The 27,988-nt window shown below is 48.7% G+C and overlaps 6 protein-coding genes across 6 annotated transcripts; 4 read left to right on the top strand and 2 right to left on the bottom strand.

Annotated features, from left to right (window-relative positions):
• Positions 1–541: 541 nt before the first annotated feature.
• On the bottom strand, positions 542–2,578 carry N7481_001378 (uncharacterized protein; the record flags this gene model as incomplete). The annotated part of the gene is made up of 1 exon (XM_057260597.1): positions 542–2,578. One exon carries the CDS (start codon positions 2,576–2,578, stop codon positions 542–544), a length of 2,037 nt encoding a protein of 678 aa, XP_057128429.1.
• A 2,459-nt stretch (positions 2,579–5,037) lies between these two features.
• Positions 5,038–5,384, top strand: N7481_001377 (uncharacterized protein; the record flags this gene model as incomplete). Its single annotated transcript, XM_057260596.1, has 2 exons — positions 5,038–5,097; positions 5,139–5,384. 2 exons carry the CDS (start codon positions 5,038–5,040, stop codon positions 5,382–5,384), a joined length of 306 nt encoding a protein of 101 aa, XP_057128428.1.
• Positions 5,385–7,520: 2,136 nt separating this feature from the next.
• N7481_001376 (uncharacterized protein) lies at positions 7,521–8,786 on the top strand (the record flags this gene model as incomplete). Its single annotated transcript, XM_057260595.1, has 8 exons — positions 7,521–7,554; positions 7,607–7,736; positions 7,815–7,838; positions 7,937–8,099; positions 8,171–8,263; positions 8,321–8,328; positions 8,377–8,500; positions 8,553–8,786. The coding sequence occupies 8 exons, from the start codon at positions 7,521–7,523 to the stop codon at positions 8,784–8,786; spliced, it is 810 nt and encodes a 269-aa protein (XP_057128427.1).
• A 42-nt stretch (positions 8,787–8,828) lies between these two features.
• N7481_001375 (uncharacterized protein) lies at positions 8,829–9,624 on the top strand (the record flags this gene model as incomplete). Its single annotated transcript, XM_057260594.1, has 4 exons — positions 8,829–8,840; positions 8,893–8,977; positions 9,039–9,467; positions 9,548–9,624. The coding sequence occupies 4 exons, from the start codon at positions 8,829–8,831 to the stop codon at positions 9,622–9,624; spliced, it is 603 nt and encodes a 200-aa protein (XP_057128426.1).
• A 7,047-nt stretch (positions 9,625–16,671) lies between these two features.
• On the bottom strand, positions 16,672–18,032 carry N7481_001374 (oleate hydratase; the record flags this gene model as incomplete). The annotated part of the gene is made up of 2 exons (XM_057260593.1): positions 16,672–17,677; positions 17,734–18,032. Coding segments are annotated over 2 exons (1,305 nt in total), but the record flags the coding sequence as incomplete, so codon positions are not given.
• A 6,805-nt stretch (positions 18,033–24,837) lies between these two features.
• N7481_001373 (catalase) lies at positions 24,838–26,925 on the top strand (the record flags this gene model as incomplete). The annotated part of the gene is made up of 11 exons (XM_057260592.1): positions 24,838–24,871; positions 24,923–25,052; positions 25,123–25,146; positions 25,197–25,407; positions 25,478–25,570; positions 25,628–25,635; positions 25,684–25,807; positions 25,858–26,145; positions 26,195–26,279; positions 26,341–26,769; positions 26,849–26,925. 11 exons carry the CDS (start codon positions 24,838–24,840, stop codon positions 26,923–26,925), a joined length of 1,503 nt encoding a protein of 500 aa, XP_057128424.1.
• Positions 26,926–27,988: the final 1,063 nt, after the last annotated feature.

Raw genomic sequence — 27,988 nt, 5'->3', positions numbered from 1 at the left:
AAGGTATGAACGAGATCTACATCAAAAACTCTAGACTCGTTGCATCCAGAGTGGATTGCTTCAAGCACCAGCACCATTGTGGGGTGGAGGCAGTGCCTGGGAATACCCGGGGGGAGCTCCTCGGAACTTGGCTCTCCATGTCAGGGATATACATGAGACATACACGCTAAGTGGAGGAACGGACCCACATGGTGCATCTGGGTTCCCCAGGAAGCAAAAGACAGCTTCCTCGCGCTACGTTTTGTATCTAGAGTCGACTATAGCTTTCGTTAATATTGATCATTCATCCGAAAGACACGCTACTCATCAGCAGATACGTGAGACCCTCACATGCGCCGAATTGTTATTTTCGGAGGATTTGTTCTCATGGGATTATTCTGTCACTTTGATACGCAATGTTGACGCTTATGCTCTGCCTACCTATGTTTACAGAGGATTAAGAATGTACTGTAAAACACGACTCACAACACCACTGTGCAATCCTCAATTCTGTACAAGTCTCAATTCTTCCCCAAAAGAGGAGGAATCCAAGATTTCATGCTCAAGAGCTCTCATCGACGCGAAAACTCTTTCGTGGGAGGAGTTGGCTCGGATTTGCTGTCTGTTTTCGGATTGAAAAGGAGTCTTGGACCTGCTGCAGATAAGCAACAAAGACATGAAAATCGTCAAAGTCCTCCCAGTTCTTATGGGCCCTTGAACGGATTTCTGGGAGCACCCGGTCCCACAGATGCCGCAGACGGTTATGCGTTGCGCCGAAGTTGGGTGGAGCCCAACGGAGTAGCTCGAGCGAGAAGGTGCACACAGTTTGGTTGACCCTTTGGTAGGTATTAGTGTACTTGAAGTTTCCTGCGCCTTCGGAAGGAATTTGGTCAACGAGGAAAACGCAGAATGCGAACCAGGTTGCCGTTCTAAGATGGGCGGCATGCTCGTCCCATTTATGAAGCAATGCACACGAGAGATTGTCCCTGCCGATCTCGATTTTGCGAGCTTCCTTGCAGTGGTTTCCGCACTTGTCGAAGTAATCTTGCAATTTGGACATGAAAGTTTTGCATTCCCACCAGCTGCGTGCCGAGTAGAGTCCGAGGTCCCGAGGAGCCGGCACTTCTGTTGATTTTTGACGTATAAATTGACTACGCGGCTCGGTAGGCAGGTCTGACGGCAAAATTTCCTTGTGTTTCCGCTCAGCTTCATTCGTATTCATCGGGACGAAAAGCCCGTCACTTGAGACGGTACTATTATTCCGTTTTGCGAAAAATTTCGCTCGGGATGGAGTGGAGTGTTCGATTTCCTGCAAATACATAGCAAATGAATTATAATCCAAAAACTCCATGTACGACTTTTTCGCACGAGCGCGAATATCGGGGAGGACTCCTCTCAGCAAGTAGGCCCTAAATTCACTGTTGCTAACGTCGGGAGCGACAGGCTCCCACTGGATTAGCCAGAGAGCAAAATGAGTCACAGGTTGGGCAATTTTCTGGGAGGCGCTTGCAATTCCCTTAAGGGCTTGCCTGTGGTCTGCGTTTCGTGAGAGCTGCTGAGCCAGGAAGGTACAGTATGACATCCATGACGCGTTTTCTGACGACATTATGTGATCGTGCCACTTGTCCATCAGCGCGGGCGAGATGTATTTTGCCCCGAGCTCCACTTTACGAGTCTCGGTGTAGTAATTAGGGTACCGGGAGAAGTGAGCTTCCATGGTATTGATGTAATGTACGCACTCAGCCCATCTTTTCCCTCTGTAGGTTCCGAATTCAAGAGCCGGTGGACTTGGCGGAGAAGCTAGGACTCGACGCCCAGGTGTAGATTGGATGGGTGTCCACGGCAGAGCGGGTTGGGTACCTGTCCCTAGTTGAGAAGGAATTGCATCTGTTGTCTTGGGTTTACGTCCGATTTCCGAGGAAAGATGCTTCATTTCTTTATTGTTCTCCCCTTCATACGGGCCTCCGTAGAAAAGGTGTTCCAATGGGACAAATCCAGGGGCGGCGTCGTTGCTCCATATCGCTGGAGCTGATGACTCCTGTTTCACTTCCCCATCGGCTATCCGCGTTTGGATAGGGGGAGAAGTCGCAGTCTCAGGGTCTGGGATATAAGGATGGTGAGCTGCTGGAAGATCAGCCCCTAGTTGAACGCGTTCGTAATTTATAGGCGCTTGACCATTGGGAAGTCCTTTGTTATGAGCAAATGTTTGGCTATTTTCAAACGTGTTGCTATTGCCCAGTGCCGTATTTTCACCGGAATGATTCAGAACAGATTCCATCAAAGCATCCACAGCGCTGCTCGTATCTTGGCCGGGAGCAACAGAGAACGCTGGCGATTTCGAGATGACAGGTGGTTTTGGAACGACAAGCGATTTAGGAAATCCCAGTGATTGACCACTGGCTGAGCCAGAAGCGTCGGAGCCCACGCTTTGTCGAGCGTTGTCAAGGCGTTCCTGCGCTTCTTGCAGCCATCTCCTCTCCTCCGCGATCTGTGCCTGCAACTCTGTGAGCCGTCTGCGCTTGCGCACCCTTTCCAGATTCTGGGTGAATTGGTGGATTTCTTCATCGATATGGGAATCCTCATTATCGCTGTTGTTCATCCTGTGGGTTATTAGGCTCCTGTCGTGATGGTGTGTCAAATGAGATTTATAATTTGTCAAAGAGGCAGTGACGCAAAAAAAGGGTTGGGACCCACCGCATTTTTACCGCCTATCACACCGCCTATCCACAGGACTGTCCGTTTTGCGAACTGTTCGCTCGTTCCATGTACTGGTACCGCTCTTCCAGTTCATTCCAGAGGTCACAGGACTTCTCTAATCCCACGACATGCATATTGATGTGAGGTGCAGGTATCGGAAGATGGCGCGGTAGGACTCCGCCTCGCGACGCGACCATTCACGAAACGCTCGAACCCTTGTCTTCAACTTCGAGAATAGCATCGATGGCTCGCTGCCTCCCTAAACCATGAAGGTGCGACCGCACGAATAGGTTGGTGTCAGCTGGAGGGGTCTTGGGGTACTTGAAGAGACAACCGGGACACTGAAGTTCGCCCGGAATGACAGGACTGGACTGCTAGCGACGTAGAACCTCCCTAGCGCATAGCGAGTTGCAGGTGTATGGTGTGCTCGGTTCGAATCGTGACGTCGATTGGAAACGCGGCTCAGACAGAGGATGTAATATGCATTGGGCTAGCATGAAGCTGTGATCGGGAAGCAGGACATTGGCCCTGAGCTAGAGGCAATGAGAGTCAATGACACGCGATGCAGCACGACTGGCATGAGGTCAGGGAGGATGTAGGAGTGTCATCTCAGTACCTCCGACTTGTCTTGGTTTGGTTGAAAGTAGTCACTCATGAGACTGGGTTCCGGGAACAGTTGTACACAATCTCGCCCTTAGCCATCTGGAAATTGTCAGAGTTCGTCTTTTCTATAAGGCTTGCGACTCACGTCAATATGCTTGTCTCTGGCGAAATACCCTGGAGCGCAAAGAACAATCCGCTGACAATTTTTTTGGCGACCGGAAGGGCTTTCCATGACTCACATCCTCTGTTAGCCAAGAAAGTGCGTCGGCCTGAAGCTTGATTGTGGTCCAGCAGATGAGTTTGGTGGGCACATTGCGTTCAAAATATGTGTATTGTAGCCCGACCTAGATTTGACGAGACCCCAATATCAGCACAGGGTAGAATAGGTCAGGCAGTCGAAGCACATACCTGTTACTTAAATTTGGACTTCAGGCCATGGGAGTAAAAATGGAGATCACAGGTCAACTCAATCAACCAAGGACGAAGAGGAATCATATCGGTAGAAGATTGTCAGACAGGTACATGCACGAGAAAAGATCGGGAGCCGGCAAACGCATGGTAACTGCCCTGCTCATGTAAGACAGTAAAAGCCCTGGAACAGACGAGATAGAAGAGAGGGACAGACCTATTCGATGAATGCAACTGTGCCACTGTCCTGCTGTCAAAGGCTACGACGGGAGAGGGCATTTATAGACTCATGGTTTCTGGCTTTGCGAACATCTATTGGGAAGTGGTGAGCGGTGATGGATATTTGTGATGTGCGTTCTGAAATTGAGGCCTGCCGACATCCGTGTTCAACTTCATGAGTGAACTTGCATTGAATGAAGCGATTCCTTCGTGGTCAGATGTCATTGATCGCCAAACTTTCAGCCCTGAATACGGTGGGGTAGGTTTGCAGATTCGTCACCAGCGATAAACTCTCTGGTGTTCATATCTCAACGTTGACTCACGGTTGCTGTTACAGCCATCAAGAATTAAGAAGCTGGCCTGAGGGTTCGTTGTGCTGAACTGACGAATTGTGGAAAAAGTCGTCTCGAATGTAAGAGCTGCGCCTATTCCCCAGGGTATTGACCAGGTATACTGGGCAACCCTTACTCCTTTGGGTGGAAGCCTCTTCCGTTTATGGTCTTGTCGTCGATGGGAGCCCATGCCCTGATTCTGGCATTGAGATTGCTTCTAGCGCCTATGACTTTGATCCCAAAAATGGCTCATGGTGCTTCAGGGGCGTGTTGCCTATTTCCCGAGCTGTTTTCACCATTCGGCCAGGCAGACTCCAGTCCCCAGCGAGCCACAGAGCGAACCAATAATAGAAACGGCACCCTCTTGTCCTTCCCTAGCTCTGCTCCAGAACTTGTAGATCTTATGAGCGATTGTACCCAAATCTCCTAGCACTCGGAATCGGTGTTCAGACACAGATCGATTCTACAGCACAGCGGCTATCTTCTTCAGGGACGGGCAGCTTGTCAAAGGGATGCAGTCCCTCTAGGTCTGAAGGACTAGATGCTTTCCTTGATGGCCTGAGGAGCGCCCAGGCAGAGCAAGAGCGGTTGGAAAAACGGATGGAGAGCGAGCGGCTCAACTAAGAGCTCAATCTGCTTCATCATCGGCCTCCGCCCGAGGAATTGTATCGACCAGAAAATATACAAATTTGGTCACTGCCAGCTTCTGGTGACCATCCAGCGCAAGCAATGCACAGAGACACCGACCACATACCGACACAGAGTGGTCTAACCAACAATCCCCAGCCTCCAATGCAGGATGTGCCAGGCCGACTACTCGAACAGTACGTTGAAGTCAAGTTCTGGTCACTCGAATGAGGTGAGTGGAATCTATCAGACTGTCTCCTCATAGACCGGTAGGATCCTTCACCCGTGGAACGGGTCGCGCGAAAGTACTCATGCAAAAACTATGCACCCTACGATGTGAGCCTACACAGCCTCTGTCCAGACCACTGTTACCGTACGGCCACAGGCGATGGCAGCGATGCAATTTTCTTGATTTCCGCGCACGGAAAGAAGAAGCTCGCGGCCGAAGAAACGCTTGACAAGGAGAAACAGCTGGTTTCCATGGCTTCCCAAGTTATAACTGGGGCAGTGAGAGTATGAAGCAACCTTGGCAGTCGTGGGCGTGGAACTGATCAATCTTCATATGAATGATTCGTACCTGAGAGAAGGACTGGAATGAGAGCCTTGTTTTAAGAGGGTTCTCTTTCTGAGATTACCGTCTTGAGATGCTCTTAGTCTTGAAAACCCACAGTATCAATAAGGGCCACATTTGGCCATGACAGATTACCCATATTTCTTCGAGACTAGACAGGCGCTTTATATAGAAGAGTATCGGTTTGCACTCTACAATAGTCTTATCTCAACTACTAGACTCAAGGCTTCCACTAAGCTCTAGTCAACACTCCAAATTCGATCCGAGATCCCCGTATGATTATTTCGCGGGATACGAGCACATCTTCGCGTCCAAAGTAGCCCCGAAACCAGTTTCCAGATCGTGAGATATTTCCTTCGACAATGGCTCGACCGGGCTGCCAAAGTGCTATGTATAATATCATCATCGGATGGTAGTAAAATTGGGGCCCTCCTCTATCGCTCAGAAATATAACTGAGCGAAGCAGGTATTTTGCGGATCTTGAAGACACAGATAGCAACATTAGAAATGAGTCCGGATAGCAGAAAATTTTGCTCAGTAGCGATAGCAGAAAATCAGAGAAGAAAAAAAAAGAAGCTGTCAAAATGGGCAGATACGTCGCTGCGCATAGTTATTCACATACATGCAACTCAGACCTCGATCTCGCGCAGAAACCCGAAAAAAGGACGACGGCGACGACGTTAACAACATTCAGCGTTTGATCAGCGAAATAAGTGTTCATGATCAGTGAATAGAATTGAATGAGGTGGCCGCTGATATGCCACCTCCTGTCGCAATAAGATACGGACCCATGTTGATGGATGTTGAAACACGTCGTCGGCGCTTTTCTGCGGACCGCCGGGAGTGTTGAAACGGTGCCAACAGTGAGGAAGGGTTTTTCATATTCTCAATCATCAAGAAACAGCCACAACGCCTCCGAATACAGCGTAGTATCAATGTGGAACTTTTGAACTAGCTGAAATCTGAGGGTCAGCGGTGTTGAGACCCTCACAATTCGCAAGGATTATTACATCGACTCGAGAGTAAGGGTTGGATGCAATGCTATAAGTACCCGAACTCTCGCCAGCAGAACGGTCGTTCTCAAACATTCCTTTATCATCCTCGGGCAAAGAATATCGAGCACTTCTCGATTTCGCCAGCTGCTCTCCTCCCGTATGTACTAGCCCGACCCCGAACTATCATGCACTTGTGATCGTACTGACCTGTTGTATCGCCCCTAGTATGTCTATTTTCGACACTGAGATCTGTAAACGGCAGGTAAGTTTAGTTGCCCGATAATTCGAGACCATGCTAACGTGGAAGATGTTTAATGTCAGCTCCGTCTCTGTTCCTCTGGGAATTCAATCAACAGACCTGGAATGGTCTCGATAATAAACCCAGGCTGCGAAGATTGTGAGTTATGAAGGGCCGCCATAAGCTACCTACTGATGGTTTATCATAGATCGAAACCATCCACTACCAAGCCGACTTGACCAAACTAGAATGCCGCGCGCAGCAGTAGCTGGCACAGTAAGTTTCGATCACTATGGCGATTTCGAGAGTAGTTAAGTTAGCCTGTGCTGACGACTCTCTGTATAGGAAACCAATTGTTTTACCATGAGCCAGCCCATGTCTTGTAAGTTGCCCCATGCGTTGCCACTGCCTATTCCCAACGCCCGGGACTGCATTTTGAATCTCGGTGTGGAGTCTATCTGTTTGTGGCTCTCTGCTCTTCAGAAATTTTGCCCAATCAGAGAGCCTCATTCCGAGTGGGGCGGTGTCTTCTTGCAGCCTTGATGCTGTCATTATTCTTGCCACGAGCAACCTTGCAACAGCCCATGCATGGTATCAACGCATCGTCATGACGCTGATTAAGATGATGCAGGGTTATGCTTGGTAGCCTTTTAGGGGTGGAACGCTGAGCTCCAATGAGTGTAATCGTATTACTATGGCCCGATGCATGTGCCATCTGAAAGCAGGCAGCACATTACTGTTTCCAAACTGGAGAATATATGAGCTGCAGTTTTCACATGAGCTCTAACTTTATATCACGCCCATTTTCTCTCTTAACTGATCCTTCATCATTAACCAAATCATCATTCGGCATGGGCGACGATAGATACTACACTCTGGCCGAGGGTACGCCCTTTCTTTATTACCTGTGATTTGTACTTTAGACTGACTTTTGCAGGCTGTCCCTTCGCGAATAGCAGCACAGCTGTCCTGATGCAGGGTAGACAGGGTGGCAGCCTCGGATTACTTCAAGACACCCAGCTCATCGAAACCCTTGCTCACTTCTCCCGGGAGAGAATTCCAGAGCGGTTAGTTTTCTCTCAGCCGGCTCTTGAGTTACAAGAGTTCCAATTATCTACTTCACACTGACTGGAGATCTTGAATAGCGTCGTTCACGCTAAGGCTGTCGGGTAAGTCGTCATGTCCCGCTATACGGTGAATTTCGAATTGACAATTGAAGATCATTTGGAGAATTCGAAGCCACACGCGATTGATCTGACTTCTCCAGCGCCAAATTCCTCAGAACGGTCGGAAAGAAGACACCCGTGCTTCAGCGGGTGTCAACCGTTGGGCCCGAGTCCGGATCTGCCGATACCTCCCGCGATGTGCACGGATGGGCGATGAAGTTTTATACCGACGAGGGAAACCAAGATTTTGTTTTTAACAATACGGTATGACATCTGTTCCGTTTGAAAGACTTGATTCTCCTTTTTTTATTCATTTCTGATATCTGTTGGTTCAGCCTGTCTTCTTCATCCGTGATCCGATCAAATTCCCGTCTATGAACCGCTCTCACAAGCGACATCCTCGGACCCACCTCCCCAACCCAAACATGGTAAGTTCAATTATTTTCACTGCCGATAGTATGTTTGAAAACTAATCGGTATGGCAGTTCTGGGAGTATGTGATTCCTCAAGGTCTAGTTGTTGGATCAGGCTAATTATTTAGTTTTCACGTCGGCAATCCTGAGGGTATCCACCAACTTCTGGTTCTGTTCAGCGACCGTGGCACGCCCAAATCGGTCCGCTACATGAACTCTTATAGCGGACACACTTACAAATTTACTAAACCTGTAGGTGACGACCGTCACTACCCGTTGGAACTTCGACTTATGTTATGCATAGGACGGCTCGTTCAAATACGCCAAATTCCACGTTAAAACGCAGCAGGGAATTGAGAACCTCTCCTCTCAAGATGCTACCAAGATCGCCGGGGAGGACCCTGATTTTATGATCCGTGACATGTTCGAGGCCATTGAAAGGGGCGACTATCCTGTCTGGAACGTCTATGTCCAACTGATGAGTCCCGAAGAGGCCGAGAAGTACAAGTGGAATATTTTCGACATGACTAAGGTTTAGTCGCAGAAGGATTTTCCTCTGCAGCAGATTGGTCGTCTTACTATGAATCAAAATGTAAGTTTTCATTGCTCTTTGATCTTGTTTTTGAGTTGCTGAATTGGAACAGCCACAAAACTACTTCGCCGATATCGAGCAAGCCGCGTTCCCGCCCTCCACAATGATTCCCGGAATCGCTGCGTCTGCTGATCCAGGTAAGCCGGAAATCCGTGCATTTATCAGTCTTATGGTTCGCAATGACTAACTTTCCTCGAGTGCTACAAGCACGACTCTTCGCATACTCTGATGCAGCTCGCTACCGCCTCGGTGTCAACTACCAGCAACTCCCCACCAACGCCGCGAATGTGCAAGTCTACTGTCCCTTCCAGCGTGACGGAGCTATGCGGTTTGACGATAACTACGATGGCGACCCCAACTATGTTGGCTCCTCGATCAAACCCACCAAGTTCTACCAAGACGAGAAGGGAATTAGCGCTTCTGCGCTGGCTTTACACACCGGACACGAAAAGTGGGCGGGAGAGGTATCCTCCTACACCAGCGAGATCACCAACGATGATTTCGTTCAGCCCGCAGCATTGTGGGAGGTTATTGGCTGCCAGCCTGGTCACCAGGATAGGGTCATTGAGAACCTCGTCGGCAATATCAAGAGTGTTAAGTACCCAGGATTGCGGAAACCTGTCTATAGTAAGTTTTCCCTGTAGCCATAGAACGAGTATTTTCGACGAATCCGTCTACTAAGAAAATGGGGCTAACACCGAGCCTAGGCCTCTTCGGACGTGTCAACAAGGGCCTCGGTTCTAAGTTGCAGCAGCGCACAGAAGCAGCGATCCAGGTTGCGTAGACCTCGATGGGGCTGATACACACATTCATTCTACACGACAAAGCGAGTTTCTACTAGCTAGTTCTAAAAGGGAATGCTGAAATAATTAGGTTTCTGGAATCAATAAGATTGAAAGGCTTGGGTTGATTAATCGGGGTTCGGAGTTGATCTGATCAATGAGAAATGATAAAAATAATGACCGCCTCGTTAACGGACAATTGATAATTATTTAATTCGGTTAGTCATTCTTTCTCATCTTCTATTCTACACAAAATGTACGCAGTCCTGTAACTACATCCAATCTGGACTTCGTTGAGGAAGACACGGCGGATCTTGCCCTATCATCACCTGTCACATGTAAAATCGGGAACCATGGCTCTCAGAGACTGAGTGGCATGGTTTGGATGTCTCGGTCCATGAATATCAAGAGAGTAATTAATCAAGTAATAATGTCCGAGAAGCATTATGCAAAATCGCGAAACTCAAGATGGGGCAGGATGTCTTACTATGCAATTTATAGCACCGATCATTTGTCCTTGAGTTTGTCTTTTGTTGAACCCGATCGAGAAATTTCTCTGTGCCTTTGATCGCACTAGATCCACAGTGAAACTCTAGCCCGAAGCCTTGGAAGGCGAGATGCCGCTTGGCTTTTGCTCTAACCTTGTCCAATCAATGGCGACCTTAACCGATGTCTCCCATTGAACAAGCCAAAATTCGCTTCAAACCCAGTCTAGATCATTCATCTTCGCAACAAGTACACCGGATACTTTCCCCGGTTCCATTGACTGCTTAGTCATATATCTTCCATCTTGGCGACTGGTAGAACCAGTGAAACGCTGATTAGCTTTGACCATTCGTGAACACGATGGCGAAAATTGGGTTTGAACTGGCCCAACATCCGGAACCTCCCGGGAAAAGAAATAATGGAAGAGTCTCAGCATTTTCGTCATTCTTGTCAAGTCTAGGACGTCACTTGTTACGATACTTTGATGATATGCTCATAAGGATCAGTTGAGTAGAGTTTCAATTTATCTATAATAGACCGAGGAAGGTCGACTTGCTTCCCAACTTTCAAGATCACATCTCTTGTCATATTTAATACAAAATACAAATCAGGTCAGAGACGGTTGCATTAAACATGGTTCTTCCCAAAGACGGCTCTCGCTTCGACTTTGTCGTCGTCGGCGGTGGTACCGCTGGCAATATCGTAGCAAGCCGGCTTGCAGAAAACCCGAACGTCACCGTCTTGGTTCTTGAAGCTGGCGTAGAAAACTCTCATGCCATTGATGAGATTACCACGCCCGCTGAAGCAATGAACCTACGAAACAGCAAGTACGACTGGTCTTACAAAACGACAATGGTAAAGCGTGATGACTATGAGCGTGTGGAAAAACCTAACACACGCGGAAAAGCCCTCGGCGGTAGCTCGTCGCTCAACTATTTTACCTGGGTTCCGGGCTGTAAGCCCACATTCGACATGTGGGGGGGATTACGGAGGGAACGAGTGGACGTGGGATCATCTGGTTCATTATCTTCGGAAGAGTGCTACATACCACGACGATGAAAAGAAATATCCTAAGGAACTTACGAAAATTGGCCTTGGGGGACCTATTCCAATTGCACACTCTGAACTTATCCCAGAGATGCAGCCATTTCGTGATTTACTCACGAGAGCGTGGAAGTCGACAGGCCATCCGATTACCGAGAATGTCTTCGACGGTGAATTAAAGGGCTTGACCCATAGCGTCAACACAATTTACAAGGGTCAGCGATCTGGAAGCTTCTTAGCACTCCAAAACAAGCCCAATATTACTCTACTCGCCGAAGCTCACTCTAAAAGTCTTCTTATCGACAAAGCGGACCGTTCTTGCAAAGGAGTGACTGTGATCATGCCTTCTGGGGATGAGCTAAGCTTCTACGCTACCCGCGAGGTCATCGTCTCAGAAGGAGTATTTGAAACCCCCAAGCTTCTGATGCTTAGCGGGATCGGCCCCAAAGAGGAATTGAGCAAGCATGGAATCTCCACTATTGTTGATTCTCCTCATGTTGGTCAGCACTTACTAGACCATCCCGGTGTACCATACGTCCTTAGAGTGAAGGACGAGTATGGTATGGATGGACACGTCCTTCGTAAAGGTCCTCAACATGACGAAGCAGTTGCAAAGTACAAGAAGAACCATGGTGGGCCAATGGGCTCTGGATTCCTTGAAATGGTGGGTTTCCCGAGAATTGACGACTACCTGGAGAAAGTGCCAGAGTACAAAACAGCAAAGGCCGCAAATGGTGGTAAAGATCCTTTCTCCCCTTTTGGCCAGCCGCACTTTGAGCTCGACTTTGTTTGCCTGTTCGGAAGTGCGTTCCAGTGGCACTACCGCACTCCCAAGAAAGGTAGCTACATGACTGTGATGGTCGATCTCGTTCGCCCTGTCTCTGATCCGGGCGAAGTCACGCTCAACAGTGCCGACCCTCTTCAACAAGCAAATATCAATTTGAATTATTTCAATAATGACCTTGATGTCATCGCTATCCGAGAGGGTATTAGGTACAGCTATGATATCTTGAAGCATGGTGACGGCTTTAAGGATATTGTACTAGATGAATATCCATGGGAGATGCCACTCGATGATGATGAGTTGATGAAAAGAACTGTGTTGGATCGGTCGCAAACCTCATTCCACCCATGTGGTACCGCCCGTCTTTCGAAGAATATTGACCAAGGTGTTGTGGATCCTGGACTCAAGGTTCATGGAATCAAGAACCTCCGCGTTGCAGATGCCTCTGTTATTCCGGTCATTCCAGACTGTCGCATTCAGAACTCTGTCTACATGTGTGCGGAGAAGGGTGCCGACGCGATCAAGTCGGATCATAGGGACATTTACGTCCATTAGTTTTGCGTTCTGCAACTTTCAATCCAAATTGGCTTCAGAATGTTATGAGACTCGCATTGCTCCATGCGTGCTTAGTTTTTGCGAAGGAAACAACAATAAAAATACAGATTAGGATATGCCGAATTGAATGACGATTTTATTCTCAAACCTGCGCCAATTATGCGAGAGCGATGAATCCAGGGAAGTCGCGGTCTCCAGTACACGGTACACCCTTGAGCATATAATGTTAATTGCATTCATCTGTCCCTCGTCAGAGTAGCGTTCTTTACTGTCCAAACAGAAGTGACAGAGCGTGTAAATGTTGATGTTTCATTTTGCTGGAAGAAGATGAGACCATAGGACAGCGAAGGAAGATCCTGGGTCGTAAGGAACGAAGCCAATTTCCGACTTGTACTGTAATGCTGACCCACTCAACGACCTACAATTCCAGCCTTAGGTGGGCAGTCCACTGTTGCATCAGGGATAGTGACAGCCACTACATGTGTCATGATCTCCCCATGGATTTGGAAAAATACAAGTCTAGCCAGCCAAAAAGAGTGTGTCTCCCAAGCAATGTGAAAATTACGCTGCGAATGTAACAGGAGATCCAGGTAAACTTGAGATTACTAGTATGACTGGATTTCTCTTTATTCAGGGTGTGCAAAAGGGTGTAAAGATCATGGAAGGAATGATCAACGTTTTGCAGTCCGTGTGACGATCTCTTCAAGGCTAGTAGATAAATTACCCATTTTCGCCCCTAGGACAGCTTTCTGGCAAAATTTTCGTCTTTGATCAGACTACCTCGCCCTGCCCTTCATCATGCCCAAAGTAGCAACAAATTCGAGAAATCCAGCAGTGCCGCCTCAACGAGCCGCTCGTCGGCCGACGGGAGCAGCAAGATCTCTCGTGCAGCCCGTCGTGACTTTACCTGAGACTGAGAACGATGAAGTTCGACCAACACCCCATCGATCGGTGAAAGTTCGAGCAACCCGGTCTGTTCTTTTGGATTATTAGTCATCCATTCTCACTCGTACAAGCGCACTGGTCCGTCTCCGCGACGTTGATTCGATAGAGATATCCATTCAATCTAACCATGCCAGTCCGGAGCTGGGCCAGCACGCTCGCTTCTTTCCACAATAATCGATCGTACAGCTGCCGGGTGTGTTTCCCTGGGAGTGCTGCATCCAGTCGTTTGGCGTGTCTTCCTACGTTCTCCGGCAAGCATTTGCTGGTGGCTGCTTGGGACCGTGCGATATTCAGTGTTGTTTACTTCATTCTGGGGACCTGTGCTTGAGGGGTAGCATCCTCTTGCGTCGCAGCCCTGGCCTCCTCCTTCGCTAGGTCCAACAGTTGGTTGTCTTCGCTGGCAGGGATCCAAAGGATGTTGATTTGGTTTCCGTGTCTTCGTAGTCTCCTAATTAACTTGTATATTTGGCAGATGTGTTCTCGGCCTGACTGTTGTCGAGGGTTCCTCAGCGTGAGTGCCGCCGCTTTGTTGCTCGTGAGCAGCATGATTCTGTAGTGTTTCAGTCCTGGTAGCGTGCTCAATGCATGTGCCATCGCTGCCAGCTCCCCCGAGTATGGATTCTGCTCTACTCTTGCGCCCAGAAGGTCTTCAGTTTCAGTTTTCGAAAACGAGGAGGCTGCTTTTCGATCGCCACTCCAAATCCTACCAACTCGTTCCGTGCCGAACTGCTGACCGCGATCTGCATGGATCCGCCTGCTTCGGTCCGTGTCGCTGGGATTTCATGAATATTGGCCTGCACGCGTTCCTTCCATGGAGCTAATGTAAATGGTTAATGGTCTCCAGTGTTTCCATCCTGATATTCTTCAGCACGTCTGCTATTTGATACAACGGCGAACGGTGGTATCTCCTGACCAAAAGACATTAAGTAGCTTTGACAGGCCTACTTGCATAGACCACTACCCCAGTTTTCACCCAATGATGAGGCTTCTGGACTCTCGAGGTTCACCACACCTCTCACCCTGGGTGTCTCTTAGTTTGCTCCTTAAGCATACATCACGGGCAGGCCAATTAGGACTACACCGCTTCACCGACCAAGTTCAGTCTCAGGCCCCCAGTGCGAGTGAGATAGTTCAATTCCGTCTCTTTGTTCACCGACACGCGCATCCGTCCTCTCGGGCAATACAGACAGTCTCTTGGCAGGACTCAGCCCTGCCACAGTGGCTGCCATTGTACATCACGCTCTCATTTCACGTTACCTAGGGAGATCTCCCTCCGCTAGGCCGACCGTATCTTGCAGAGAGCCCTCGTATACGCTCCAGCTGGCAGGGTATGTCGGTCGCTCTCTACTAAGTCGTCGGGGGAGCAGCTTCGATTTGCGCTCGCAAAGTCTTGAGTTCCTCCTGGAGCATATAGTTGTTGTATCTTGCATATCGCTTTCAATGTATACTTTACTACTCGACCAAAAACGAATATGTTCTCAGCCTGGTGGATGAGGTTTATAATCAACTTTCAAATTGCGAGGGGTCAGGGTAAATGAAATCAACCAACCACTGTAGCCATTGCACTACTGTATGCTATACCTCTTTTTTCAATTTGCTCTTGAGTCCCTGGAGTGCTTTTAGGCCAAGTGGTAAAAGGGTCCCACTTGCCATAATATCGAGGAGACTTATGTCGAGTCCTAGAGTGGCTTTCCACCAGGAGCGCAATTCAGAAGCAGCTAGACTACCAAGACCAATGTCGTTCAAAGAACACGAAACATCGATTTCCGAGTCATTATCAACAGGTTTCATCAGGAAATCTAAGACGAAATACCCGATCTGCTTAGCTTTAAATTCAGCAGCATAGACAGATAGGCGGCCATCGAAAAAGAAGGCGCTGCCCTTGCATATGTCCGGAGTGTTCTAGTTCAGAGGAATTAATTAAGCTGTTTATTCTTGAGGGGATACACGAGGATATATATACAACGAGAAGATCAACTTGATTCTTCGTATAGGCAACCCGGGATTATTTCCGATGTTGCGGCTTTGTTCCTGACCTGCGCAAGCCTCATATCACAACACGGAGCATTAAGGGTATTACTGAGCCCCGTAGCTATCTGAGACGAATTTCTGTAGCAACAATTGGTTGGGTCCTGGAGCGGCAGGCCCTCCAATATTATGAGAGTGATCATGTCGAATACCTCCTTCTGACACATGAACGTATGATTCAGCAGACTTACACGCTCCAGAATCTGTGGATTCTCGGCGAAATGACCTATTCCGTCAAATTCACCAAGGCCAACGATAGACGCAGGCAAATGAGGTCGATGACAATACTGCACAAACGCGTCCATGAAGGTATTGGCAGCGCCATAATTGGCCTGCCCATGTAAGCCCCATGCTTTTATAGGGAGGCATTTTCTCGAGTCCATGCTTGCAGAGCTAAGTAGCAGGCAAATCGGACCTGGGATGCAGCACACTTTAATGAGGAACAACTGGCCAGTTCGGTTGCCTCCGTGGCCCTGTGGAGCTCACAGGCATGCTTTGATCCCAGGAGCTACATCGCCGCTCGTAGAGCGATCGTAGCTCCTGGGGATAAAGAGAGTGTTCCTGGTAACGGGACAGATGACTCTAGTACCGTTACCAGAGTGTCTAGAATTTCGCAGTTTGCTTTGCCTCGGCGACCGAATCGGCTAGCTTGGGAAGACTGCATTAGGTCAAGAGGGCAGGGCTCTATTTTTGGGCTAGCCACCTAACATATCTCTAAACGCTAGTAATAATCTTCTCCACTTTTATTGACACGACTAACGTACATAATCATTAGATATCGGATACTTCAGGCAGCAACAAGGCTGAATCAGGCCTAGGTCTCCGCCCAAGCCTGGCAAGTTCCTTAACCTAACAATATAGTGACTTAGAGAGATTTCTCTAATGGCTTCTCATCCGGTTTACACCAAATATCCTCTCGACCCCACAAAGAAAATGATTCGTGTACTTCGTATAAATTTAAGCCAATTTAACGATCACGATGGCCATAAGGCTGTGGACGAGCAGCTTCAGTGCACCTTACGTATTATCGGCTATGACAGTCCTCGATCTCGCAGACCGGTTTATTCTGCATTATACCACACTTGGGGGGGAATTTAATGACACAGCAACCATACATTTAGAAAACCAAGAGTTCACAGTGACAAAATAATTTTTTCATAACGAAGAGAAAAATCAGTAGCAGATAAGAAACACTTTTAAACCCTCTTTACGCTTCTCGAAGTCCAACCAACCGATTCACCGCGGTGTGGGCTCCGCAGACGCTGTAGTCCACAGTCGCACAAGTCTCATCTGGTATTTCGACAAACTGGCCAACGACTGCCAAATTGGTTATTTTCTCTGGTATTACCTTTGGACGATCTCCAGAAGCCCGAGTCAACAAGGGTGCTGCTAAGCGAGGCATCACACGCGGGATATTAATCGAATTATTCAACATGAACTCTCGGGGTATTTTGAGATGCTCGGCTAATTCAACCAAAATCTCTTGCCCAGAGCAACTCAGCATTGCTTTCTTCACGTAATTTCCTAAATTATTAGGGGTTGAACAATAGCCCCAAATCACGCTCACATCTCTGGATTGATGGGAGAAAAGCGGTTGGCATGGGATAAGCAGGTTGATGGCCCAATTGCTTTTTTGAAGGACGATTAAATTTCTTGAACCAACCTCAGCCTTCACTGATTTGATCAAATGGTCCAAGCATTCAGTGCTTTGAAACGTAGTTGTGAAGGTTTCCACTCGAGATTCATCCACTCGCGTACAAAAATTGTACGGATCGCCTAAAGTTGAACCGAATGCTAGCCAGAGCGACCAATTTTCATCCAATCTGTCCTCTGCTTTCAGTAATTCCAACCAGGGTGGCTTTGTATTGGTACCGCTGGTTGACCCGGATACAGAGGACCCAAGGGTTGCAATAACAATGTTGTGTTTGCCAACAGTCACAATAGTTTCTGTTTCGTCTTTGATCCATTTGAAAGCTGATATTCTCCGGTAACCTTGCTCTTGATCCATGACTATGTCAGTGACTGTGACGTCGAAGTGAATATCAACTCCTTCTTTCTGAAGCAAACGGGTTACTGGCAAAATAATATCTTCTTGCGGGTCGCAAATAAAACGATCAGGAGGACTTGATTTATTATGACGTCGTCGATTGCGAAAGAATCTCTGCAAGCATCGACGGAATTCAATAGCGCTAGACCAGGGGCAGAAACCAAATCTTTTATGTTCGCCAATATTAGCAATTATTTTGAAATCTTTCGATGGGAGACCAACGTAGAAGACCAGGTAATCCAGAATGTGCTGGAAAAGAATTTTACCTTAAAGCAATCACAGATTACTTTTCTATCAAGGCTCTTTTCGGGTTTTAGGAGGAAATTCATCAAGCTCATCCAGACTTTCCATCCGATACTTAAGTTGTTGGGGTCGATAGCTTCCAGGTGATTGTCACCTTGAAATAGAAGACGAGTGGCGGCCACATCCTCTTTAGAATTGTTTAAGTTGTCGAGTGCTGTCTGCTCTGAACAAGCGATCGAAGGAACTAGAGAAAGTAGGTACTCGGTATATTTGTCGCGGACTATAGGCAAGCATGAAGACCGGTGATCATAACCACTCACCACATCACCTGTGGTGGGTAGTCCATCTTTTGGTGCTCCGCGGGACTCGAAGAGATGAACCTGAGGAGCAGGTATTGTTGTAGTTCAGAGGTATGACTTGTCTTATCATTCTAGTGGGAAACATGAGGCTATATATACAGCGAGAAGATCAAGTTGATTTCCAATCAACTTGGTTCTTCGTATACATACTTCGGGATTAATTCCGATGGTTCGGCTTGGTTCCTGATCTGCACCAGCCTCATATCACAACATTCCCCCTCAGGATCGCTTTGCTGGCAGGGCGATACTGGAATCGCGCAGAGCAGTCAGGCCTCAGTAAAACCACTCAAAATCCACGCTGGGAAAATAAAGTGGAAAGAGCGCCTGCGCTGTCACGCGGTTTGTCTCGAGATCCCTGGAGCATTGACGCCTAAGAGACTACCAAACTTGGCAAATGCCATAGGTCCCAATGGCTTGGTGAGGCCGTCCGCAGCCTGTTCCCCAGTTGGAATATATTGGAATTCAATCTCGCCTGCATCCAGCACGGCTCGCTGATAGTGAAATTTCACATTGAAGTGCTTCGTCCGTTTATGGAACTCGGGATTGCGAGAGAGAGCAATGGCGGACTGGTTGTCAGCCATGATGTTAGTGACCGGAGACCGATACAGTTGCGTTTCAGCCAGAAAGGTGCGGAGCCACTGCAGATGCAGAATAGCGTTGTACTGTCCAATGTATTCGGCATGTGTTGTAGACGTGGCTACTTCCCCTGTCTCTTGGACGGCCAGGAAACCGGTGCGCCTGCAAGTTGGAACACATAGCCAGATGTGGAGTATGCTCCGTCAGTGACGACGGAGCCCCCAAAGTCAGCGTCCGTATATCCGATTAGCTGTCCACTGCGGTAAGTGATACGATGAGACTGTGTGGCTTGGATATAGCGAAGCAATCGCTGCAGCGCAACTTGGTGGTGTGTTTGCGGCTGAGACGTGAAGCGACTCAACGTGCCCAGCGCAAACGCGACATCCGGTCGCGTGCCAACCATCAGATACATTAAAGAGCCGATGGCGGTCGCATAGCGAGCTTTTGCTTCCTCGTCTGGAAGTTCCTCCTCTGGCCGATGATTCAGAATTTGCTTGGGATTCATCGGCGTAGACTTCGGCTGACAAGTTTCCATGCCAAAGTCGGAGAGTACCTTCTGGATGTACTGGTGTTGGTGAATGGATACGGACCCATTGACGTGATAGTCGAACTGGATCCCGAGGAACGAGCGTGGCGTCCCCAGGTCATTCAATTGGAATTCTGCTTGCAATGCTCGTTGCACTTGTTCTATCTCATGCGAGCTTGCTGCTGCAATGAGAAAGTCATCGACGTAAACACAGACCACGCAATTGGATTTGTAGAATACACAGTTGTCCGATTGGGCCATGGTGAAGCCGTGGGCGGCCAGGACGCGGTGGACGCATTGATACCAAATCCGCGGGGCCTGCTTGAGGCCATACAGGGAGCGGCGAAGCCGACAAACATATCCTGGCTCTTCGAAGCCTTCGGGCAAATCCATGTAAATGGAGGAGTCAACGTCACCATGCAGGAATGCAGTGACAGCATCGAATTGGTGGAGTTTCCATCCGCGCAACACTGCGCTAGCGACAATGCAGCGCACCGAGTCCATTCGTGACACAGCTGCAAATGTTTCATGATAATCGATACCGTGTTTCTGTCGGTAGCCCTTGATGACCAATCGAGCTTTGCGGGTTCCGTTGGCTTTAGTCTTGAAGACCCATTTACAGCCTATCACATGATCTCCGGCTGGTACGTCTGTTCGCAGAACCTTTTCCCATGTTCCGTGTTCTAGAAGAGACAAATATTCTTTCTGGATGGCTGCCCACCATTCCTGTTGATTTGAGCCCGACACGGCCTCGTGGAAAGTCGACGGGTCGACTTTGCTCACAGATGCAGTATTCAATGCGCCTGCCGTATACACCTTGCCGAGTGATTCCAGCAACCTTCGCGAAGGCCTTCTTCTGCGGCCATACAACGAATATCCAAGATCCTGTGTCAGGTCAGTTCCCTGTTGGCTTGGATTGACTGCTGGAGGTGTCTCCTCTTCACGCTCAGATGGCGTTTTCTCTGGCTCAGCCGACGAAGGCAATGGCGAAGCAGGTGGTGTGGGCAGCCCGCTGGCTGAACTTGTCGGCATTGACGGAAAGACCGGTGATGGAGGAGCGTTGTCCGGGAGGTCGTTGCCTGTTTCCCCCTCGACGAGTGGCGCCACCGGGGTCCTCTCGTCGAACTCGACATCACGGGAAAAGACCGTCTTTCCAGAATGGATTTCATAGAGCTTATACTGATTCGGTTCACAATAACCTAATAGTCGGCACTCGGATGATCTCGGTCCGAGTTTTGCTCGATGCTCTTTTGGAATTAAGACCCATGCACGGGAGCCAATCCGTCGTAGATGTAACAGCGATGGCGGCTTCCCATAAATAATTTCGTACGGGGTCTTTTTCTGAAGGATTGAAGCTGGCGCGCGCAGCTTCAGATAGACCACAGTGTCTACCAGCTCGATCCACCAGGAAGGAGGAAGGTTGGCATCGGACAGGAGCGTGTTGATCCGCTCCCGGATAGTGCGATTGGTGCGTTCCGCCAGTCCATTCTGCCCTTTGCAGTATGGCGGCGAGGTGTCAAACTCGACTCCCTGGGATTCGAGATGTGTTCCAATGGGCAAATATTCTCTCCCGTTGTCGGTGAGGAACCTTTTGATCTGGGCGCCGAACTGTCGGTGCATCCAGGCCTCAAACTGTTGGAACTTCTGGAGCGCTTCATGCTTCCACATCATGGCATAGGCCCACGAGCCACGAGAATAATCGTCAGTAAAGGTGATCACGTACCTGGAGCCATCTTTGGCCATCGGCATTTCCATGATGTCCGAATGAATCAATTCGAAAATTCTCGTTGAATGCAGACGTGGCCGTCGTGCACGGGAGTTCCTCTTCTGATGCTGCTTACCCGACATGCACGCCGGGCACTGCGGCGTTGCCTGCAGCTGCGCCTGCGTCAGCGGTCGGTACGGAGTGCCGGTCTGCCGGAGGACCACCCGCAAGTCGCCCCGGTTCAGATGTCCCATCCGAGCGTGCCACAGCGCTTCGGAGGCCTGGTCCACTCCTTTGCTCGCATCTTCTTCGAGTATCCGAGCTTCACCACCGAGTTCAGAGGTTGACGCTGTACATTCTACGTCACTTGACTCTCGAGGGTCGTCGACGTCCATGGCCACCGCCTGCGGTTCCAGGGAATCTGCATGGTCATGAGTCGCCGGCGCCCTCGCCAATTGGACTCGCTCTCGGGATCTCTTGCTCACATGGCACCGCAGGATCAGTAGATCCTCCTCCGTATGGTAGGCGGTCCCCACCGTCCGTCCTCGGCGTTGCACAAAGACGTTCTGCGGGTGCGCCACCACCGAATAGCGGTCTCGCAACAGCTTCGGCACACTGATCAGGTTCATCCCGACGCGTGGCGCGAAGTATACATTTTTCAACACTAGGGGTTGGTTGAACTTCCCCCGGAGCGTGAGCTTCACCGTACCAATCCCTTCGGCTTCCACTGGATCGCCCGCCGTGTCCAACATCTCGCGATGGGGCCGAAGACTGCTGAAGCAGCTGCGGTCCCAGCAGATGTGGCTGGTGGCGGCCGAGTCCAGGATCCACCGGGGTTGCGGTGCGTGGGTATAAAGGGTCGTCACCCTCTCCCTCACGATATTGATCCGCGGTCTCTTGGAAGTCGGCGGGCCCTGCCGATCTTCCATCTGGCTTGATGGTATGTTTTGTAGATTGTTTCTTGGTGAGCCGGAAACACTCCGTTCCGCCTTCAGGGCATGGTCCCTGGGCGGCTGTTGTTCGCGCTGCTTCTTCCAGCACTCCGCAGCTACATGACCGCGCTTCTTGCAGTAATTGCATTTCTAGGTGTTTTTCTGCACCGTGTTGATGGAAGGGTTGCTCGTTCCGTTGGGGACCCTCTGCGGGAACGTCGCAGCGTCCTTCCGTTGCACCGTCTGCTCGGCATTCGCCAGGCGGTTGCCAATAGTCGCTGGGTTGACGGGATCCTTATCATTTTGGATCGCATCCACGATCAGGATGTATTCTGGTCCGATCTGCGTGAGCAGAATCGCAATATGGGCTTTGTCGCCGATCGATCCAGGGGCGATCGCATTCAATCGGTGCACTAGCATCCGTACACGATCGACAAATTCGCGGGCACTGCCGCAGCGCTCGCCAGTTGTCTCGCGGAGCTGGGCAAATAGCTCGCAGAACGTGGCGAGCTCCATCCGCCGGTACCGTTCTTCGAGTTCATTCCAAAGGTCGCGAGACGTCTCGAGCCCCGCGACATGGATGCTGATGTGGGGGGGACAGGTACCGGAAGATAGTGTGGTAGGCTTCGGCTTCGCGGCGCGACCATTCACGGTGGTGCTCGAATGCCTGGACCTCCACTTCGAGGCGCGCTTCGATGGCGCGTTGCCTCACCGCCCCAACCAGGTGCGATTCCACCAGGGGGTGGATGTCGGCCGTAATGGGCTTGGCGTACTTGAATGAGCAGTTAGGACGCTCAAGATCGCCCGATACGACATCCCAGACCTGCCTTGCCTTGAGGTAGGAGGTCATGAGACGTTTCCATGTTGCGAAGTTGTCGCTTCCTGTCAAAGGCTCAATGGCTGTAACGGCTCGGTCGGGCGAGTCGTGGACCAGAGCCGACATGATGATTGATGTAAAGCGGGGTAGATATAATCACGAAAGATTAAGATGATTCTCAGATGAGTAGAGACGGCACCCGAGAGTTGCTCCCGGGCTCATAACCTGTTGTATTTCAGAGGTATGAATTGTCTTATTTTTCAGAGGGAAACATTAGGCTATATATATACAACGAGAAGATCAAGTTGATTGGAAATCAACTTGGTTCTTTCTATAGATATCTCGGGATTAATTCCGATGGTTCGGCTTGGTTCCTGATCTGCGCCAGCCTCATATCACAACAGATTGGGTTGGTAATACTACCAGATGGGGCAAGCAATTGGATGCGGCGATCTCTCATATATTGCCTCATCACTTATAACTTCTCGGTCACTTAAAGTTTCGTTTCTACGTCTTCATTATTTCATTATTTTATTTTTTGCTCAGCCCAGGCCAATTGCCTAGATTGGAGAAGTACGTTTACGGAATTCCGATATACGGAACAACATAAGGCCGATACTAAAAAGGTTTCGGAGCCGGCTCGGCATTCCGCATACGTCACTAGCTTCCCTGTCCAGCTAAAGCCATGGGTAAGATGCAAATCCACCAAGCTGTCGCTTTTTAGTCTAAGAAACCACCAAATCCTTCTGTATCATAAAGGTGGAGTGCAATCATCAAGCTACAAGCCTTGCACAGTCATATATCTGGTTACGTTCGCTCTCATTTTGATTACCTCACATCCTTTTCTACCACCGAAAATGCACACTGTGAAAAATCCAAAGTCCACCCTCAAAAACCGTGGAAACGTTATAATTGCCTGGCAGGGTGTGAAGATTTGTCGAAAAAAAAAACATCATAATTCAGAAAGCCTCGACATACTTGCTCTGGTTAGCTTCACTTCCGTTTCTGGTCCTGGGTTACGCTCTTTAATTCGGCGGCATAAACAATTTAGATAGCCCCCTACTATACGTCAGAATTCGAAATCAGTTCACCCAGACAAGCTTTCTTTCTCGGCATCCCACTCATAGCGCTAAAAAGAGAACGACGAGGTCATGTCATCAATTTTGGGTTGATTTATCTCCTAGTGGGTCACAAATTTTATGTACCGTAATTATGTGTTCCGGTATTGGACAGATTCTTTCAGCTGAAACTTCAGTTTGAAGCGAGTCCATTTGTAACAAGCTTTCGATAATGTAAAAATAATGTCAATATCCACAAGATTAATGAATAAGGGAGCAACGGAAGTAGATCGGGGGGCTCTGTGCTCGTTCAGCCACATAGTCATTACGTCACCTCATGCGGAGAATAACATCAGTTCCTAGGCTCTTATTGCTTGGGCAGAGGAAAAGTTTAAATTGGATGAAGAAAGAACTGAAAGAACTGTACCCCAGGATATGGGCCCTCTTACGAAACGGAACCAGCGATCATGCAACTGAAGCTAATGCACTCATTCGCTGCTGCGAGGTGAAAATCCACCCTGCGAGAAAATTCCACATTGATTGGTCATCAACAAAGTAATTGTTGAATTGAAGGCTGCGAGTGTCTTTTGCTGTAAGATCTATCAGTTCCTAGTTCTTTGGCAGTTACATAGTATCGAGCATACAGCTTCAGACCAAGCCTTCCAAACCTTGCTAAACGGCGGTGGGTGGGTCAAGCGTTCTGTGCCGTACGGTCCGGATCTAGTAGTGGTATTTGCCCAATCAAAGATGGACTGTGTCTTGTTGCAGCTTTGATGCAGTCATCAATTTCGCAAAGCTTCATTTTGGCTTTCCTGGCTTGCCACGCACTCCTACAACAGCCCGTACATGGTATCAGTGCATCGTCATAATGCTCGTTACTATGATTCAAAGTTATGCTTGATAGCCTTTTCAGGGTGGAGCGCTGAGCTCCAATAATCGTAATCGTATTACTATGGCTCAATCCCAAGTTCCATCTAGGAGCAGGCAGCACATCACTGTTTCCAAGCTGGAAAATATAATGAGTCGCATTCCTCACACAAAGTCTAACTTCTTCCCACTCCACCTTCTGCCTTCACAAGTCCTTCATCATTGATCAATTCATAATTCGACATGGGCGACGATAGATACTATACTCTGGCCGAGGGTGTGCCCTTTCTTTATTATTTGTGATTTTACTATAGACTGACTTTTGCAGGCTGTCCCTTCGCGAATAGCAGCACAGCTGTCCTGATGCAAGGTAGGCAGGGCGGCAGCCTCGGGTTACTGCAAGATACCCAGCTCATCGAAACCCTTGCTCATTTCTCTCGGGAGAGAATTCCCGAGCGGTTAGTTTTTTCCTCAGATGGCTCTTGGGTTCCAATTATCTACTGTGCACTGACTAGAGATTTTGAGTAGTGTCGTTCACGCCAAGGCTGTCGGGTGAGTTGTCATGTCCCACTATACGAAGGATTTCGGATTGACAGTTGTAGATCATTTGGTGAATTCGAAGCCACACGCGATTGCTCTGACTTCACCAGCGCCCAATTCCTCAACACAGTCGGAAAGAAGACACCCGTGCTGCAGCGGGTGTCAACCGTTGGGCCCGAGTCCGGATCTGCCGATACCTCCCGCGATGTGCACGGATGGGCGATGAAGTTTTATACCGAGGAGGGAAACCAAGATTTTGTTTTTAACAATACGGTGTGACATCCATTCCTTTTGAGACACTTTAGTCTCTTTTGTTATTTATTTCTGATTTCGCTCGATTTAGCCTGTCTTCTTCATTCGTGATCCGATCAAATTCCCGTCTATGAACCGTTCTCACAAGCGGCATCCTCAGACCCACCTCCCCGACCCGAACATGGTAAGTTTTATTATCTTAACCGCCCATAGTATGTCGCAGAACTAATTGGTATCGCAGTTCTGGGAGTATGTGATTTCCCAAGCTCTAGTTATCGAATCAGGCTAATCATTTAGTTTTCACGTCGGCAATCCTGAGGGTATTCACCAACTTCTGGTTCTGTTCAGCGACCGTGGCACGCCTAAATCAGTTCGCTACATGAACTCTTACAGCGGACATACATACAAATTTACTCAGGCTGTAGGTAACACTGCGCGTGGGATCGGGATCTTCTACTAATGTGTGCATAGGACGGCTCGTTCAAATATGCCAAAGTCCACGTCAAAACGCAGCAAGGGGTTGAGAACCTCTCCTCTCAAGAGGCCACCAAAATCGCCGGGGAGGATCCTGATTTTATGATCCGTGACATGTTCGAAGCAATTGACAGAGGCGACTATCCTGTCTGGAATGTCTACGTCCAACTGATGAGTCCCGAAGAGGCCGAGAGGTACAAGTGGAATATCTTTGACATGACTAAGGTTTGGTCGCACAAGGATTTCCCTCTGCAGCAGATTGGTCGACTTACTATGAACCGCAACGTGAGTCTTTGTTTTTGAGTTTTATATTACAGTCGCTGAATTGGAATAGCCACAAAACTACTTCGCCGATATCGAGCAAGCTGCGTTCTCGCCCTCGACAATGGTCCCCGGAATCGCTGCGTCCGCTGATCCAGGTAGGCCAGAAAGCTGGAAAATTATAGGCCTTATGATTTGCAATGACTAACTCTCCCCGAGTGCTGCAAGCAAGACTCTTCGCATACCCCGATGCAGCCCGCTACCGCCTCGGTGTCAACTACCAGCAACTCCCCACCAACGCCGCGAAGGCGCAAGTCTGCTGTCCCTTCCAGCGTGACGGAGCCATGCGATTTGATGGTAACTACGGTGGCGACCCCAACTACGTTGGCTCCTCGATCAAACCCATCAAGTTCTACCAAGACCAGAAGGGAATTCGCGCTTCTGCACTGGCCCTACACACCGAACACGAAAAGTGGGCAGGAGAGGTGTCCGCCTATACCAGCGAGATCACTGACGATGATTTCGTTCAGCCCGCAGCGTTGTGGGAAGTTATTGGCCGCCAGCCTGGTCACCAGGATAGAGTCATCGAGAACCTCGTCGGTAATATCAAGGGTGTTAAGTACCCTGAATTGCGTAAGGCTGTCTATAGTAAGTTTCCCCTGTAGCCTGAACCGAGCATTTTCGGTGAATCTGTCTACTAAGAAAATGAGGCTAACACCGAGCCTAGGCCTCTTCGGACGTGTCAACAAGGATCTCGGTTCTAAGTTGCGGCAGCGCACAGAAGCAGCGATCCAGGCTGCGTAGACCTCGGTAGGGCTGATTCACATATTCATTCTACATCACAAAATGAGTATATACGCGTCAGTCCGAAAAGGGAATAATTGAAATGATTCGGTTTCTGGGATCAATACGATTGAAGGATGGAAAATCGGGTTCGGAGTTTGTCTGATCCATGAGAAGCAACAAAAACAATTACCTGACCACCTGGTTACAGTAACGGGAAATTGATAATTGTTTAGTTTTGGATAGTCATTGTTTCTAATCTTCTATTCTACGCAAAATGCATGCAGTCCTTCAACCTACATCCAACTCTTGGATTTCGTTAAGGAAGACACGGCGGATTTTGCCCTACCGTCGCCAGTCACATGTAGCATTCGAAAGCATGGCTCTCAGGGACGACTGAGTGGAATGATTTGGATGTCCCTCCCATCGGTCGGTCCATCAGCAGCTAGAGAGTAATTAATCAAGTAGGGATGTCGAAGACATATTAGTCGAAATCGCGAAGTTCACGGTTGGAATTGGATGTCTAATTATGCAGATTGGCACAGAGATCCAAAATCGTACAATAAGATTTGGAAATAATAAACCCCTTCGACACTACGGCTTTTTTTTTCCAGGTCTCCCCACTTCAATGTATTGATTCAAGGGAAAGATTCATAGGAAATTCGTCGTGCCATGAGATGTAGCAAACTCCTGGTGGGGGGGGGGGGATTCAATCTTCTCTACCTCGAGATATATTACTCCAGTCATCAGACAAATGAGATACCGCTTTTGCTGCCACGTCCTCAATCATCTCCTTTACGTAGCGATGGGCACTAACAGAATTTTTGTGCTATCATATACTAAGTGGCTTACCAGTGTCAAGTCGCAATAGTCAGTCTTGCCCTTCTACCACGTCAAACACATTTCAAATAGATTAGCAATAATCATGATGTTTCTACTTTTTTGAGACGATAAAAATTCGTGTTGCTTCTAGATGCTAAGAATCAGTCACATATTATCAATGGAAGCTTTTAAGCCAAATCAATATATAGATATTTGGAAAGACAAAGTTTTTGTCTGCTTACCATAGCCGAGAAAAACTTAC

This window comes from Penicillium waksmanii (genome assembly GCF_028829765.1).
Source record: "Penicillium waksmanii strain IBT 27052 chromosome Unknown utg000001l:1.0-4852451.0:1.0-4856178.0, whole genome shotgun sequence".
Classification (NCBI taxonomy): Eukaryota; Fungi; Ascomycota; class Eurotiomycetes; order Eurotiales; family Aspergillaceae; genus Penicillium; species Penicillium waksmanii.
This window is presented reverse-complemented; position numbering and strand designations above follow the sequence as displayed.